General features: G+C 33.6%; 1 protein-coding gene across 2 annotated transcripts; it reads right to left on the reverse strand.

Annotated features, from left to right (window-relative positions):
- Positions 1–4,573: 4,573 nt before the first annotated feature.
- On the reverse strand, positions 4,574–9,429 carry LOC113731101 (uncharacterized). Of its 2 annotated transcripts, XM_027256173.2 has the most exons (4): positions 8,471–9,429; positions 5,286–7,289; positions 4,799–5,159; positions 4,574–4,724 (listed from the first exon to the last, which is right to left on the reverse strand). In XM_027256173.2, exons 1-3 carry the CDS (start codon positions 9,384–9,386, stop codon positions 4,801–4,803), a joined length of 3,279 nt encoding a protein of 1,092 aa, XP_027111974.2. In that variant the 5' UTR covers positions 9,387–9,429; the 3' UTR covers positions 4,574–4,724; positions 4,799–4,800. The 2 variants fall into 2 exon arrangements, with proteins under 2 accessions (XP_027111974.2, XP_027111975.2); XM_027256174.2 differs by lacking the exon at positions 4,574–4,724 and having other exon boundaries at positions 5,053–5,186.
- Between the last annotated feature and the right edge of the window lie 8,622 nt (positions 9,430–18,051).

Genomic DNA, 18,051 nt, shown 5'->3' on the forward strand with positions numbered 1-18,051 from the left:
ATCAGAATTACAACCAACTAGGAATTTACTTGAAGAATACTAGAGGATTTATCCCGGCAATGCTTCAATTTCCTAATAATATTGGGGCGCTTTCACAATTTCCCATTTTCACTCCCGAAGAAAAGCTGTAGGAGGAGAAACACCAAAAAGAAGAGAGCTGGAATCACATGGGATGCTGCTTGGTTGATGGGGTCCACTGACCTTTCCCTCTCTTTCCTTTCTTCCAACCGACAATTATGAGCTTTAAACAATAGCAACAAAAAAACCAATTATATTTCCCAATTTATTCTTCTTTTTTCCTCCTTTCCCCTTTCCGATCTAAAATCATGGCAAACGATAAGGTAACCATTCCAATTCACATTCTCACTTTTTTTTCTCTCTCTCTTTTTTTTTTAATTCCAAAATGTTCAGTTTTGTTTCTTTCTGCTGATAATTAGTTACAGAGTCGTGGAGTTTTTTTTTTTTTTCCTTATTTTTCTTTTTGGAGTTAACTTTATAGCAAGTTAAGTCAAAGGTAGCATTCTTCTTGTTTAGATTTCTTGAATTTTGTTGGAATGATGCAGCTCTTGACTTGGAAAAAAGATCCTATTTTTAGAAACTGATGGTTTGATTAGCTAAATTTTGGTTCAAATTTGTAGTTTAAGTTAATTTTAGTGCCTTCTGAGGAAATCCCTCTTTTTAAGTAAGTCTGTCGAGGTGAATGAAGTTGGTTTATGGTCAATTTTCTGGATAGCCAAGAGAGGGGCTTGATTTGTTTTATACTTGAAGACATTTTCAACTTGGTCCAGCCCATCTTGATTAAATTCAAAAACTTTTTTGATCTTGAAGTATATTGAGCGTAGCCCTGCACATTGATGCCGATTTCACAAGTTGGTTGAGATTGTTAGAAGACAAACTCCACTCAACTAGTTAAGGCCCAACCTTCCTGGCTACAATTTTTTTTTTTTTTGTGGGTAGCGACATAGGTTTAATCATATTGTAGTAGGATTATAATGACCATTGTTAGAGGTGGCAAAATGGATGAAATGAGCGGAATTTACTTGGATTTGAGATGGAACCAGGAATCTCGTGCGATTGTTATAATGGCCCATTGTTTTCGCAACTGAAGTGGTCTGGAGGGATCTCGTGCGAGGCCATACCAAAGAGATACTTTCTGTAAATCATATTATATACTAGTTCCACTATACATTTAGTTAAGGGAAATTTGCCAAATTGGTCCCTAACATTTACCAAAAACACTTTTTTAGTCATTTACATATAAAATCAGCCAAAATGGTCCTTCACATTTAAATTGTGAGCCAATGTGGTCCTATTGCTCGTTTTTGCTCATTTCTCCGGCTAAAAATAGCACGCCTCTCTCACGTGGTTATATTTTTAGGGGCAAAACCGGAAACACATTTCATTACCTGTTAAAAGTAAAAGGTGTGGACAACCACCAAAATACACATTTCACCTTTGGCCCTCAAAGTTTCAAGAAACCCTAAATTGCATCCCACCGCCACGCCCTCAACTGACTCAGCCGCCTCCTCTCTCGCTATCCCTTCTCCTCTCTCCACTGTCTGTCCTCCCCCTCCTCATCGCCAGCATTTCTCCAACCTCCGGCGAGCTCTCTCCTTCGACGATGATATTGATGCGATCGAGGGACTCGCAAGACGAGGGAGAGGATGAGGAAGAGCACCAGGAGGACGAGGAGGAGCTTCTCGAGCTAGAGCCCCGAATCGGATCTTGCCGGGTCCGGGAAGCTGCCGATGAGTTGTCTGTGGGAGGTGTTGAGGAGGCTCCCGCCTCCAACACTGTTGTCGGCGGCCATGGTTTGCAAAGGATGGAGGGACACGAGTAAGCGGCTTTGGCGGGCGGCGGAGGAGCTGAGGCTTAGGGTTCCAGCTAAGGCCAAAATTGGATTCGTGGGATCGATGTTGCACAAATGTCCTGGACTTGTTAGACTCTCACTTAGAATGGAAAGGTTAGGACTTTCGGATATAAGTAAACAAGAACCAGATCTATGGATTCATCAAGCACATCACTTATACAGGAGAATTACAAAATAATTTTCGCCACCATTCGGGGATGCAATTCAGGTTTCTTGAAACTTTGAGGGCCAAAGGTGAAATGTGTATTTTGGTGGTTGTCCATACCTTTTACTTTTAACAGGTAATGAAATGTGTTTCCGGTTTTGCCCCTAAAAATATGATCACGTGAGAGAGGCATGCTATTTTTAGCCGGAGAAATGAGCAAAAACGAGCAATAGGACCACATTGGCTCACAATTTAAATGTGAAGGACCATTTTGGCTGATTTTATATGTAAAGGACTAAAAAAGTGTTTTTGGTAAATGTTAGGGACCAATTTGGCAAATTTCCCTTTAGTTAATACAGGTTCAAAAAGGCAAAAATGTTCAAATTGGCCTTACCTGACCATAGCTTAGAGTATAAAAGTGTATCATAGATTTAACCTTGGCCAAACTGTGAGTTTCCATAATTAGAAAAGGTTAAATGATTTCTTGCTTTGGTTGGTGTGATTAATTAGAAAAGGAATGAATTAACAAAAGGGACGCTAACTATATATTCAACAGGCGAAATTTGGGAAGGATACTATTTGAAGGACACTATTTGACGGAAAGAACTAAAGATTGTCATGAAACAGAACGATGCAAATGCAGTTTTTCCTCTGGTTGCCTTTCAAATGACAGCTAAGAAAAAGAACTTAAAACTGGGTACAAACAAATAGATTGACAGAACAAGATGTTTAGACACGAGAAAAAAAAACTTTGGCATCTTAATAATACTAGTAATAGTTCACGTGCTTTGCACGCGATTATAATATCTTAAAATATATTATTCTTTAGATATAAAAAAATTTTTATGAAATTTTGATCACTAACATCATAATATAGTATTTTTATATTATTTATTTTTTAAGTTAGTTACTTTTAAAAATTTTATTAAATGAAAAGAGACAGAAAACTTTTCAATGTAGTTGACATATCCCTTAGGATTAAATTTGAAATCATGAACCAAACACTTTTTGATTTATAGCTTGAACTCTAACATATCAAATATTATCACGTTTTACCATAATTATTGTATATTCATGATTCTATTGCATATAAACCACAATCATCATAATTTTTATAAACGAAGAATATAATTAAGTTAGGAAAATAAACATACATGTAATTTGAATTCTTTGTATTATGTCAATTCTATTTCTGTCAATAATGGAGTATAAATGATCCACCATGTAAAGTTTTTTTGGCATATATATTCTAACAATTGAAAATTTATAGATAGAGATAGTTGGAATTTTTCTATTTTCCTTTTCTTTTATTCATGTTTTTAGCACAATGCAATGCGAAACAAAAGCAACAAGTCTACTTTTTTTCATATGAGCACAATATTTTTTTTTTAGTATTATTTTTTTGATGATCATGGAATTGGAATGAGAATTGTGGCCAATTAATAATTTTAATATTAAGTTTTTGTATATTGCAGTGTTTTAATTATTAATTGCCAACTTTTAATCCATAACCGTTATCATTATTATCAATTATTGGAATGCGCTAAATCTATCTAATTACAATTGTCACCATAAATGAAATTTAATTAATTTTAAAGTTTTTCATTTCATAACCGCTTCCATTATTCACTAATATTGCAATACAATAAATATATCTAATCATTAGAAAAATAAGGGTATTTTGGACATCATCAAAAACAAATTTGGATATCATTTTGAATTTATCATTCTCCATTTTAAATTTACTATTATTATAATTCTTATTTTATCGTTGGAAATAGTTTCTGACTTGATGGATGGATTTGGTTTGCTCAAACCAATACAAATGAAGCATTACCATATTATTGTAAATAACAATGTTTGTCTTCTCTTGGATATAGTGATATGGATGTTGTCTTTGGTATTATTTGAATTGTATTCTAGCTTTTTAATTCATTTGCTATTTACTTTATGTCATTTTATAAATAGTTTTCAATTTTTTTTTCAGTTTTTCTTGTTTCGGTCGGTTGCTATTAATGATAACAGTGATTCGTATGGTGCTATTTCAGATTTCTTTTTTCTAGTTTAATACTGCTATTTCAGTTATAAAGGTGTCGTCATTTTTTTGTATATTGAATTTCCATTGGGTGTAACATGAAAAATTCTTGATATTGGTAAAAAGTACATACTTATAAAATTTACTCGCGGTATTTGTATGAAGATATACATATGAATAAGGGTTTTCTTATCCTTGTTTCTCCATTTTCTAGAGAGTATTTATTTTTTGAAATTGATTTTTTTTAACAATCTCAACTAATGACTAATGAGAAATTTTTCATACTTCAATCAAAAAATTTTGATATGTATAATAATTTGAGATGGAATCCAAGGGTAGGTAAATAGTTTTTAATGAGCAATTTTTAATTCTAATTACCAACACTATTAAAATGTAATCAATTGGAGTGTTTTATTTCTTTTAATTAGTGCCATATTAAAATGCAATAATTTTAATTAAAAGACATGAGGGTAGTTTAGGGATAACAAAAACTAAGATAAAAAAGTGCTTACACTTGCACTCCTTAAAACCAACATTCATACTTTTTATATAGTAATGATAATGATAATGATAGTAATGATAATGATAATGATAATGATATTATTGATATATCAGCATACTTAAGGTGGATAATATAACTTATTTTGCTGCATGTTTCAAATCTTGGCATCATCCTGCAACAGAACACAGTGGAAAGATTATTTGAGTGGAACAAACTTGATCAGTTGGATTAAGTAAAAGAACGTACTTTCATGCCGAGAGATTCGGAAAAGACTCAAGTTGACGTTTTATCTTTTGAAGTGCCGCCACAACATCCTTCATATTAGTCCGATCTCGCGGGCATTCAGCACAGCAACTCAAAGCCAATTTGAAGATCACTGAAATACACTCCAATTTCTCATTGAAATGCTCATCTTGTCGCCCCAGTAAGTTTGCATCTATAACCTGAGTTGTTGCATTAGGCAGAGATTCTTCAATCCAACTCTTCAGGCTCAAATCATCTTTGAACATTTCATCACTAGGCTTCATTCTTGAAAAGGTTTCCATCAAAACTATACCGAAACTATACACATCAACTCTCGTTGACACCTGCCCTTCAAGTCCATACTCTATGATATGAAAGGCAATCCATCACGCTTAAAGTGAAAAAAAATAGAAAACATGGAAGATTGACATATAATTCATGAAAAAACAGATTAAAAAAAGCAACTAAAAAGAAGTCAAATATGCCAAACCTGGTGCCAAGTATCCAAGCGTTGCAAGTGTCTTGGTATGCAGAACACTATTTTCTTCATCCAAAAACTTTGCCATACCAAAATCACTCACATGAGCAACCATACTTTCATCGAGTAATATGTTGCTAGGTTTCAGATCGCAGTGAACCACTGGTGTTGTATAACCAAAATGGAGATATCCCAATGTGGAAGCAACATCCATCATTATGCTTATCCTTTGCAGCAGATCCAGGCAATGGTTGTTGGAGTACAACCATTTCTCAAGGCTCCCATTGGACTTATAATCAAGCACCAAGGCTTTAAAGTCCAAGTTAGAGCAGCTACCAATCACTTTGGTTAGGTTTCTATGGCGAAGGTTCCGTAGAACTTCACACTCTGTATCAAAACTCCCGGAAGTGACTTCTGCTAGTAAAGTGAAAACTTTCACAGCTACAACTGTCCCATCCGTCAAAATACCCTTATATACAGATCCAAAACTCCCTTTGCCAAGCAAATTGCTTTCATCATAACCATTGGTCGCTTGCACAAGTTCATAGTATGAAATCATTTTTGGCAATCCCATGGGCAACAAATCAGTGTTTCTTGAAATCCCATCCTTTCTTCTGCATCTTAAAAGTAAAATTGCAGCAGTTGTAAGAGCAATTATTGTTGCTGCAATACCTGATAGAATGCCTAGCATATGAAATACTTTCTTCTGATTCGATTTGTGAATCCCAGGAGAAGGACATGGAGGAACATGAAACCTCTGAGCGCCACACAAGTCATCATTAGACATGAATGATTCATATGTGAAGTTCTCGAAAGGACCACTAGAGGGAATTTCTCCTCTTAAGTGGTTGAAAGAAAGATTAATGTATTTGAGATATATAAGTGCCTCCAAGGACTTTGGTATTGTACCTGATAGATTATTATTGGATAGATCCAAAAATTCCAAGCTTAACATTTGATTGAGAGAGTCCGGAACGGGTCCCTGAAGTTTATTTTGTGCTAATGAAAGCGTTGCTAAACTTTGCAAGCCGCCAAAGGAACTTGGAATATTCCCATTAAGGTGATTTCCTGACAAATCTAATAGCGTTACTACCTTCAAATTTCCAGTTTCATAAGGTAGTGAGCCACTCAAGGAATTATATGACAGGTTCAACCTCAAGAGATCAGTGAGCTTCCACAAGCTAGCAGGTATGCTTGAGTCTAATAAGTTCCCGGAAAAGTCAATTTCTCTCAGGGAACTTATATTATTTAAGCATGATGGCATTGACCCACGAAACTGGTTTTGCCCCAGATAGATTTGGTACAATCTCTTTAACTTGCAAATGCAATCTGGAATTGAACCACTTAATTGATTATCATCCAAACCCAAAGCTTGAAGATTTTGCAAGTATTTCATTGTGCTCGGAACGGGCCCACTCAGGTGATTTCCATGTAGATTCAAAATGAATAATCTGCTCAAATTCCCAATTGTATCGGGAATGCTTCCCTTGATTCCGCAACCATATGCATAGAATCCCTCCATAGAAGTTGAGAGATTCCCAACTGACATCGGAAGAAAACCGTGCAGCGGATTGTCACCAAATGATAAGTGTTCTAGATGCTTACAATTTGTCAAGTAATTGATAAAACCCAATTCTCTCGATGAAGGTTCAGTTGTCAAATGATTATCATCGAGATACAATTTTCTAAGAAGTCTTAGGCTTCCAAGAGAGTTTGGAACTGGACCGCTGAATCTATTTGCAGCGAACCCTAAAATAGTCAGCTTAGACGCATTTGAGATTGACGCTGGTATTACTCCATCAAACTCATTCGAAAAGAGATAAAGCCCTTCAAGGTTGATCAATCCATAACCCGTGGATGACGGAAGCCTTCCAGAAAGCGGATTGTTCGATAGGTCCAGTACTTGCAGTGTCGAGAGGTTGAATATTTGGGCTGGTATGGATCCAGTTAGGCTATTGAAGTCCAAAGCAAGGATTTCAAGATGCTTTAGGCGGCCAAACTCGTGCGGAATACTACCTAGAGAGTTGTCACGTTTACAAATGTTAGTGCTTGCTACGGATTAATTTACTCATGTTAGAATGTTTTAAAGAATTTACTTAAAACCTTCGTATTCATTACAAGGAATTGCTTTTTTTTTTTCAGATAAAATACTTTCACAACAACCAAGAGATATTTAAGTCAATAGGCTTTGAAGACAATAGAAAGGCAAATTTGCATATATAATCAACATGGAATTGTTTTTTCTTTCAGATAAATGCATATATTTTTGCAGATTAATATGCTTAATAATTGCAAACATGATAAAATCTAGAAAAAAACCATATAAAATGATTCAAGCTTATATATATATATATATATATATATATATATAACTTCACACAAAATTAAAAAAAAAAAAGGGAAGCCTAAGCTTTGGTAGTTTGCTGAGGTGATTTTGTGATTCATATTTTGATTATTACATCTGGAAATGTTATACGGTCTTTTTTACTACCACATATGTTTAATAAGAAAATTCTTTGTATTGTTCTATTTTTTCAGGTTTGATAAGTAATTACCTTTATGTTATTCTATAATTTGTGTACCTCCGGATTTCCTTCATACAAGCCTTCAAATTACTAATCAATATATTATTTAATTGTTTGAGAATATATAACTAGTAATATGTAGCTCTTTTTTTTCTAATTTCAGCTAAAATGCAAAAAGAGTTTGGCTATTACCAGCAAAAGTAATAGTCTCCAATGACGAAATATTGAATACCCCCAATGGCAAAGGGCAGGAAATCTGATTGTTCACTATCTTCAATTTGTTTAGATTCCGAATCTCTATTAGAATTGTCCCTCGTAGAGAATAATTGTCCCTCTTTGGTGACATGAGATTTTACATTCAAGCACCGTGATTAATTAGCTTTGAAATATTTATCTAAAATATAAAACAAAGTTACATTAGATTATGTAACTTTGTAATGCATACTTATTAATACTTATTAATACACGCAACTTATTATGTAAATGCCTCTTTACATTTAGTCAAATTTCCCTAAATGACAATTAAAACATGGAGCCCTAAATGACTATTGTCGTGTGTCAGGTAAATTATATTTGATTAATAGTTTTATATTTGATTGTCAGGTAAATACGGCAAATATTTATATGCACATTTATATGATATCTGCTAAAATTCAAGAGCTAGGATGGTACCAATCAATTTGTTGCTGGTAAGACGTAGATCCACTAGCGCCGTCAAGTTCCCAAATCCTTCCGGTATCACTCCACTCAATTTGTTGCCACCCAACCTCAGTACCTGAAGCTTCGAACATTCCGATAACGATGGTGGTATTACACCACTTAATTTGTTGACGCCAAGGTCAAGCCATGTGAGTCCATGAAGACGGGGACATATGCTGGATGGAAGACTGCCAGATAAGCTATTATTTTGAAGAGCAATAACTTCCAGTGAGGAAATATTGAACATCCCCAGTGGCAGAAAACCGGAAAGCTGATTATAGTCCAGGGCAATTCGCTTCAACTTTTTTAATTTCCCAATCTCCATTGGTATTGCTCCTTGAAGAGAATTAACCTGCAGAATTAATGTCTCTAGCTTTGACATGTTGGAGATAGAAGGTGAGATAAAGCCTGTAAAGCTATTGTTCTTTAGAGAAAAGTGTCGGAGTTGTTGGAAGGAACCAACCCAAGAGGGAATATTTCCGCTAAGCCTGTTAATGCCTAAACGAAGGACTTGTAACCTGCGCAGACGAATCAATTCATGGGGAAGTTCTCCATAAAAATTGTTCCCACTCATGTCGAGGGACATGAGAAAGGAGAGATTGCCCAGTTGTGGAGGGATGGTGCCAGTAAGACCCAAGTTGGAGATGTCCAAGGCAGTGACTCTACGGTGGCGAAAGCCGCAAGTGACTCCTCTCCAGTCACAAACTGAGGAAGTAGCCGACCAGTTGCTTGCCAAGATTTCGTGAGGATCCCCAGTGATTTTGGCTTTCAATGAGAGAAGGGCTGATTGATCCGTGGTAATGTTGGGGGTGGTCATGGCTAAGCAAGATAAGAAAGAACCTAGCAAGAAGAGTCCAAGGGCAAAATACAAGTGAGATAATTTCTTCATGATTATACTCTCAGTTTTGCTAGCATTTAAGACAATAGACACGGGCTAATAATGTCTATTACATGTACTTATATATATACATACCAGACACTTGGTACATCTAATGCACGTATGCCAGAACAAAGATAGAGATAATAATAGCGTGAATTCTGACCAGTTCATTTCTTCAGTGAAATGTACGTCTACTCTCGTGAGTGCATTTAGTGTTACATTTTAATTCTCATTGCAAATCTAATACATTGAAATTATCATAGTTAATGGCCAGTAATTATGATTAGATAAATAAAATTGCTAAATAACTTGTTCAAAATCATAGTATAAAATAACTAAGTAAACATCACAAACAAGATAGAAGAAATTCATCCACAACTCTAGACATACACTTTAACAACACATGATGAATATAAAATCCAAATTTGTATTATAACTAAACAATAGAATCCAATACAAAAGACAAAAGAATCCAACCATGAATCTCTTATTAATCGGGCTAATGTCTCTTCAAACTAAAGTCGGTCTTCTTTAAAATTAGAAACATGCTTGGGAAATTGATTTTTTTTAAAAAAAAAATGAAAGTTGAAAGGTGATTGAGCTTGTTGGGCCAAAGTTTTTTTTTTTTTTAACTGAGATCAAAAAGTTATTTGTTTAAGCAAATAAACTATCAAATGAAAGTATAAAAAATGACAGTGCCTAAACCCAACAAACAATAAATGAAGTATCAAAGAATTAAATTACCAAAATTGGAAGAAAGTGTCTAAAAAACTTGGAAGAAAGTATTAAAAAAAACCCTTTTACATAATCTTTTAAAGATTTAAACCGTAGAAACATATAAAAAGATGCAGATTACACTTAAAAAGAATACTTGGATAACTTTTTCATTCACATTTTGATCTTTAAGAAAACATATACGAGTCACAACATTAAGTGCTCGTGTCCTTCCATACAGGCATTTTTCGAAAAGAACTAATAGGTTGCATTTTGTTAGTTAATTTATGATTGTTTTCCCCTTAATTTTGGCCAAGTATTACATTATTTGGTAGATTCTATTTATTTTTGGTGATTGGTGATTGGTGTTTTTGTGGGGATCCGGAGCTAAAAGAAGCTAAGAACGTGATTTTTAACTAAGTTTCTATACACTTCGATGTCAGTGCATCAAGGTCTAACTTTACATGTCCAGAAACTTGAGATTTGGCACGTAATTTTTAATCTTGAATTTTAGTCAGACTCTACAGCGCATAACTAGTCTCCTATTTCTATTAGGACAACAATTTTGGAAACAATCTTTTTATAGGAGATATAGGAGATGAAATCCGAAAAAATAGCATCGTAACCTTTTCTTTTCTCCTTTGTCGTAAGAAATGAACGGACGTCTTTTCTTTTCTTGTTCATCGCACTTTTTGGAGAATGGCTGCAACACTAAACTCAAATATTTTGCGCGTGGCTTTTTTCATGATGATGAACTAAACACTTTATTCTAGTAAAAAACAATAGAGGATTTGACTCATCTAAAATTGTGAGATCGAATTGATTATATTTAATTCTTTTATTACTGGTATTCGTATGTTCTCTAATTTAATTTCTTATTGCTATTATATTGTTTGAATATCAAGGGCGGCCAATTTTTAATTCAATCTAATAACCTAAAATCAATTAGACTAGTTAAATCTGTAATTATTTAATTGCTTTACAATAATCGTAACTGGCATGATTGGATTTGTGTCAGGGGACATATGAGTTAATTTAAAATAACTCTCGTGACGTGTTATTTGGTTAGAATAGGGTTTTTCTAATTCTTAAAGTAATTGAAAATTTTAACTCTAAGATCGTACCTAGAGTTATTTCTTGATTAGGGCAGTAGTTAACGATCGTACTTTAATCACCAATATAGCAAGAAGAAGTTGATTGTCATCACGTGTTTGGCAGTTATAACTTTGTTTATCCATTAATAAGTTAAATTATTATTGCATCAATGATCAATTTTAGTGAACCATTTCCGAAATTATTCCTTGGTTAGAATTTATTTATTAATGTTTCAATTTAATAACTTATCAGTTAGGCCTTGTTATTTGAGTTATTTAATTATTCTTATTTTTATAAAAATCTCCCTTACTCTGTGCTCTAGAAGAAACGGATTATTCTCAGTCCCTGTGGATTCGACCCTTCTCATCGTTATATATAAAATTTATATTTTATTTGAATAAATATTTATTATTGTACAAACTCAACATCTATCAAGAACAACCGTTCGTTTCGCCAATTTTTGTGGCTATATTGAGCACTCGCTCTCAACTCACTTTCGGTCGCACTCGCTCTCTCAACTTCTTCATCTGTTTTTTCTCCAAGACTTTTTTACAAGTCTTCGACGTGTATTATGGGCTAACGGGCTAAGACAAACCAAGACGCCAAGACTTTGGGATGTACAACGACGCTACAATGCCATTTTTCCACATAATCGGAACATTATCTTCCCATTCGACACAGAACACAATTTTGTATTTTATACTTATCTTCCCAATCAAGCCAAAAGACCTACAAACAAATTTTGCTGATCTTAGACGTAAATCTATGAAATTGTATTGCTTAAATTCATCATTCAATCGTTTTCCTCAGTTGCAGTCTTCATTGCAGACAGTACCATAGTCGTCAAGGCGGTGAGGTGACTACAAATACAAAAGGGTACTTTGCTGGTGTTAACATTTGCATTTAGTGATACAAATTTACCTCTTTTTTTTTTTTGTTCCCACTCTTTCAAATATAGTCCAATGAGAAGCAAATTGAAGGTGTGAGTAAAACATCTTTGCTTCCTATCTTTTAACTTCATTTGATGAGGTATAGAAGTATGTTGAAGGGAAAAAATCCTTTGAGTTTACACAAAATTAACAAAAGAAAACAAGAAAGAAGAAAATTCTTGTCATCACAAGATGACTTGAAATAAAGCAAGAGATGCATACACTTATGCAAACTACAAATGAGTTGCTCTATGCTCTCTTATTTTGGAAAATAAGTCGATCTCGGATCTTAAATAGGAAGTATGGATTAAATGATCATCATGTATATCTTATAGATTTTCACGAGAAGAATTTCCGACCAATTGTAATTTCAATTATTTGAGATAATTTGTACAAAAGGAAGACCAATTATTAATAGAGCTGCTATATTAAAATGCAATAATACTTTATCCAAGAGAATTCACAATTAAATCAATTAAAGAGCATTGCCCAAAATGAGGAACGAAAGTTATAAAAAGTGGACCAACTATAGCCAAATGCAAAATCTAAGAACATTTGACGAGTAAATTTTAAGAGCTTTTCTTAAAGCAAAAGCTTGGGAGGGGGCGAGCCGGAAGTCAATGGGGCTTTCTCACAAAACTATACGGCAGCGAGAGGACGACTTCAAAAGTATTTCTCAAAATTTATAGGGGATCAAAGTTCAAAACTACAACCCCTGCCACCCTCTCTCTTGCAATTTCTAATTTGCCCTAATTTCACTCTGTATCCTTAACGTTTTTATCAATTCAATTTTTACCTTTCTATTTTTTTTTGGTGCAACTTCACAAACAATAGTATTATTATACTCTTGCTTTGCAAATTATATTGCGCACGTACGTCTTCATGACCTAACTCAATTTGGTGACAACATTAATCAAAATGTCGCGAGATCTTTAGTTTGATTCTCAAATTCTCCTTTTTTATTTTTTATCCTTGTAGGGTTTAGAATCTTTTTTGAACAAAAATAATAATAATAATAAAATCAAATAACATAAAATTGAATGCTAACCAATTCACAATCTAAAGTTACTAATGCACCCCAATCTTTCATACTCTTAAGAGAGGTATGGAAACCTAGGATTACGCGCATTCTAATTGCTCTCCTTTATCATTAAAAAAAGGGGTGAGTCAACCTTACTAGGAAAAAAAATAAAGCTACTCTCCTTTGTCATTGTCAATGAAGAAAAATATTGTACATAAACATATTAATTTCACCTATTTCTATCTAGAGTGCCAAGAAATGACGCAATTTGGGACGTTTTGCCAGCTCAAGGATGTAAATTAAGTCTTTAACATGCAAAATAAGATTGGATGTACATTACTTAAAATAAAGTTGGTTCTTGATTAGATTATTCATTGAAAGGAGACAAGAGTATGAAGGATGCAATGACTGAGATAGCGGTAGCATTCACCCATCAGGGGCAAAATGGGGCATGGTCGAAAGGAATCCCCTTCCTATGTTCTTCCTTAAGAAAACATGAGTGAAGGAGATTGCACTCCTAGAACAAAGATATTTGTACTAATTTTTATTCCAAAAAAAAAAAAAGAAGATATCCATCTTTTCTTTATCACATATTGAAAAGTCCAAGTCCAAGTCCAAGTCTGCACAAGATTATGCTTCAAGTATTCAATAATTGGAGTCCCAAGTCTTCTCCGAAAGTGAATTGTGGACTTTATCTCAGCCACAATGTAGCAGATAAAGCAAATTAGCTTTGATTTCTGGGACAATGTCTCGATATGGAACACAAATAGTTAACTAACCAAGGAAGATGGTTAACTAACAAATAGCTGAATAAGAGCATTGAAGAAATCAGCAAACGGTTACACAATGGACGCCACTGATCAGCAATGACGCCCCACCTTATCAACCTGTCTTTAGCATCCAATCGATATTTCTACATATAACTCATATGATAAAGGCAGGTCATAACAATTCCATTGCTGGCTTAATGAAGAAAGACACTTTTTCTTTTTCTCCAAAATTTGCAATGGTCAGTAGGATTTGATATCGCTCAAGTTTCAGAAGTTTGATAGGAAGTTGTATCGTCACATAGAAACTCAGTGCATACCATTATTCCGAATGGATTGCCATATGGAATTGCAGTTAATATGAAACTGAATGCACTGGTAACATACTGAAATTGTTTTGACGTCAATATGAACATGAGAAAATAACTTGTTTTATCCTTCACATTGTAGCTAAAAATTTCTTTTGTCTTTCTAACTTCTCATATAGATGCTCATCCTCGGGCTTGAGCAAGTTGGCATCTACAATCTGAATTGCTCCTTTAGGCAGAAAGTCTTCTACCCAACACTTTTGGCTGAAATCTTCTTTGAACATTAGACTGCTAGGCTTCATTCTTTTAAACGTTCCATCAATATTATGCCAAAGGTATGCGCATACTTAGAGCAAAACGTTTCCCGAAAGTCTTATTCATAGGGCTGAACCTTCTTTTTTCCAATGAAGTGAAGGCCGACGCCAAATCACATACTTATTAGATGTCTGCTGCATGTTATGCTCAACAAGTTTTCATGTAATGTCACCTTTACCAAGGTCATGCATCATTGTGAATTCTAAATAAATTTCCTCAAAACATCCATTTACGTTTTGCCTTCTCTGCGATTTTCTCATATCTTTTACATATAAGATTATATTGCCAAAAGGGAATCAGCTTCAAATACAGCATGACAACTACCAAAAGTCCCAGACAATTTGTAGACCTTCCCGTAGCCAATATTGTAAGACTACCCATTGAAGAACCATTTTCAACTTGGTCCAGCCCATTATCTTGAGGTATGTTGAGCTTAGCCCTACACATTGATTCCAATATCACCAGTTGGTTGAGACATACAGCCCAAGTTTCCTATCATATAATAGTAGCATTATTCATTTCATGCATATTATTCAAATTAAACAACTTATTATAATGGCCATTGTTTTTACATTTTCTTAATCACAATTGAAAGTGGTCTGATGGGATCTCATGCGAGGCCATACTAAAGAGATGTTTTCCGTAAATCATATTTTATACCAGTTCCAATACACATTTAATTAATGCAAAACGATTTGTTTACTAAAGCACTGCTTTTTTTTTTTTCCTTTTTGAAGGAGCACTGCTTGTCTTCAGACACAAGTTTAAAAAGGCTGGCCTTTCTTGACCATAGCTTAAAGTATAAAAGTGTTTCATAGAACAAATTTTGGGCCTTGACAGTGATACAGAAATATTCTAAATTCCGGCCGAGACGTGATCTTCCCGTGATTATTCCAGTCCAGCTTCCCAGAAGTCCTACTAGAAAAGCCTAAATGATAGGCCTACTTATTTTTCTGTCATCAGCCTGGCGTGATTAGCGAACTCCCAAGAGGTTTATGCATTCCACAAATAACGATTGCGTGATAATGGTTACAAGAATGTTTACAACCCAAAGTCGAATGAATTAAAAGAACGCTAACTAGTTAATCAGCAGGTGAAATCTGGGAAAGAGACCATTTGGAGGACTGAATTGAGAGAAGAAATAAACGATATTGCGGGAGCGAAAATCCAACTCAATAAACGACATTAGCCATTTTCTTGCTATTAAGCATCATAAGCAATTCATGCAAGTTGAAGTTATATATTTTCTTAAACTCTTTATATCTATGTTTGCTTAAAAGGAAGCTTTGTGCATTATAATATTTGGAGGGAAGGAGTGTAAGTGCATTATAATTTCGGGTTCAAGTTCTTCCACTTAAAAAAAAAAACAAAAAAGAGTTGCATATCACCTTATATCATCTGCATTGATTGGCAAATAAAAGTTCTTCAAACTTGCGTTTATCGCATTCTACAAGATTACCTTATATAATCTGTATTGATTAGCAAATAAAAGTTCTTCGAACTTATGTTTATCTTGTTCTACAAGGTCAAAAACAGTGGATTTTTTTTTTTTTTTTGTATATGACAAATATTAACGTTCCAAAAGACAACTAATTCAACTAACAATTAATTTCAATTTTTTTCTCAAATCTTTAGAATAAGAAAAGAAAGAAACAACTTTAAAATTTGTAAGATTGATAAGTTCACAATTAATATTCTTATGTTCTTTACTCTGCAGCAATAAGCAAAAGAATCGCTCTTTTTTTTTCTTTTTTTTTTTTTTGTGAAAGTAACATATTTTGTATTAAAACTGTTAGAATGAGTTAAAAATGTTCCTTAACTTATAAATTTAGATTGCAACGAATGTACTTAAAAAAGCCAAGATCTATTAGGTATAAAAACCTTTGAAAGTAAATTATTTTTGAGAAAGGTTATTATTGGTATCAAACCAATAGCGATTCATACAAGCCAAATCTTCTAATTGATAATTAGGCCAAAGAGAAAACTTTAATTCAATTAATTTTTTGTTATTTTCATCAAGATTTTTCTTTTTATCAAAACTATTGAGTGTTTTGGATATTAGATTATTTGGGACAGTTTTTTGAAAAAAAAAATACAGTAGCACTCTTTTGATTTGATGTGTGTTAAATAAAAAGGTGATTAAAAAATATGTTGATGATGCAAGTAAATAAATTTTAACAAATAATTCATTATCCAAACAAACCCATTAATGTTTTCATGTTGTGATAAATTGAATAATATATAAAATAGCATTTATCTTTAAACATAAAAAGGATTTGCCTAGGGAGTTAGACGCCCTTCCCCAGATTTTTTTTTTTTTTTTGGACGAGGAGGGGGCTATGGGAATTTTGAACTTCCTTTCCAAAAAATATCTTATGCTACATTAACCCATTATAATGTTTAATGGAAAAAAAGTTGGCCTTGTTTTGATTGCATTTTTTAGGAGTTTTATAGGAAAAAAAAATACTATAGCAATGTAATGTGTGTGAAATAAAAAAAATAATTGAGAAATATGTTTTGAGAATATTTCAAACATTTTTCATCAAAAACTCACAATCTTGACAAGTTCATGTATGTTTTTTTCATTCTGTTGAAACAAACCCAGAGTAAAATGCAGTTCTCTGCCTAAATTATTTGCATATTCTTAGGCTGTCAACTGCTCAAGCAAAAAAGTATGCAGAAATGGGATTGGAGACCAAAATTTGAGTTATAAATTATTTTAGGGACCAAAATGCATCATTGTTTATGCCAGTAACTAAAGAATGATTGGTCATAAATATGAGGGCCTATTTCCGCAATTTTTTTTCTTTTTGTTCTCTCATAGCATGTAATCATGTCATAAGACCATGCTTGACTCGTTTCAAAAGATTAATCTCATTTTAGCTCTTTATAAGTAGCTGTACATTTTAATTAAACACGCTAAAAGTGTAAAAAAAAAGGTTTCTTCTTAAGAAAAATAAAGTATAATGCTTCAATTGAGCCCAGTTGGGCTGAACTGGTATTTTACTTGACTTGAACTCAACTATTTAATGAAAAATAATTATACTTTGTTTTAAATTAAAATTTGCCAAGTTATGTATAATTAGTAAGATTTCGTCTTCAAAATTTAACTATATTTCAAGAAATGTGTTTTTTCTACTTTTTTTTTTGTCTTAATATGATATTTACTTAATTTTAAGTGACTCGTTAATTCTCCACTTCCTTTATTGAATATCAGATACATCACAGTAATTGATACGTTAAAAAAAAAAACTAATTTTTGTTATGTTACTAAAAGTTTTTCCCAAAACGTTACACGAGAAAACACTCTCACACGAAAAATTCAGCCGAGTTTCAAACCCTCTGGCATATCAGAATGACAACCAACTAGGAATTTACTTGAAGAATACTGCAGGATTTATCCCGGCAATGCTTCAATTTCCTAATAATATTGGGGCGCTTTCACAATTTCCCGTTTTCACTCCCCAAGAGAAGCTGTAGGAGGAGAAACACCAAAAAGAAGAGAGCTGGAATCACATGGGATGC

This window comes from Coffea arabica, chromosome 2e (genome assembly GCF_036785885.1).
Source record: "Coffea arabica cultivar ET-39 chromosome 2e, Coffea Arabica ET-39 HiFi, whole genome shotgun sequence".
Lineage (NCBI taxonomy): Eukaryota > Viridiplantae > Streptophyta > Magnoliopsida > Gentianales > Rubiaceae > Coffea > Coffea arabica.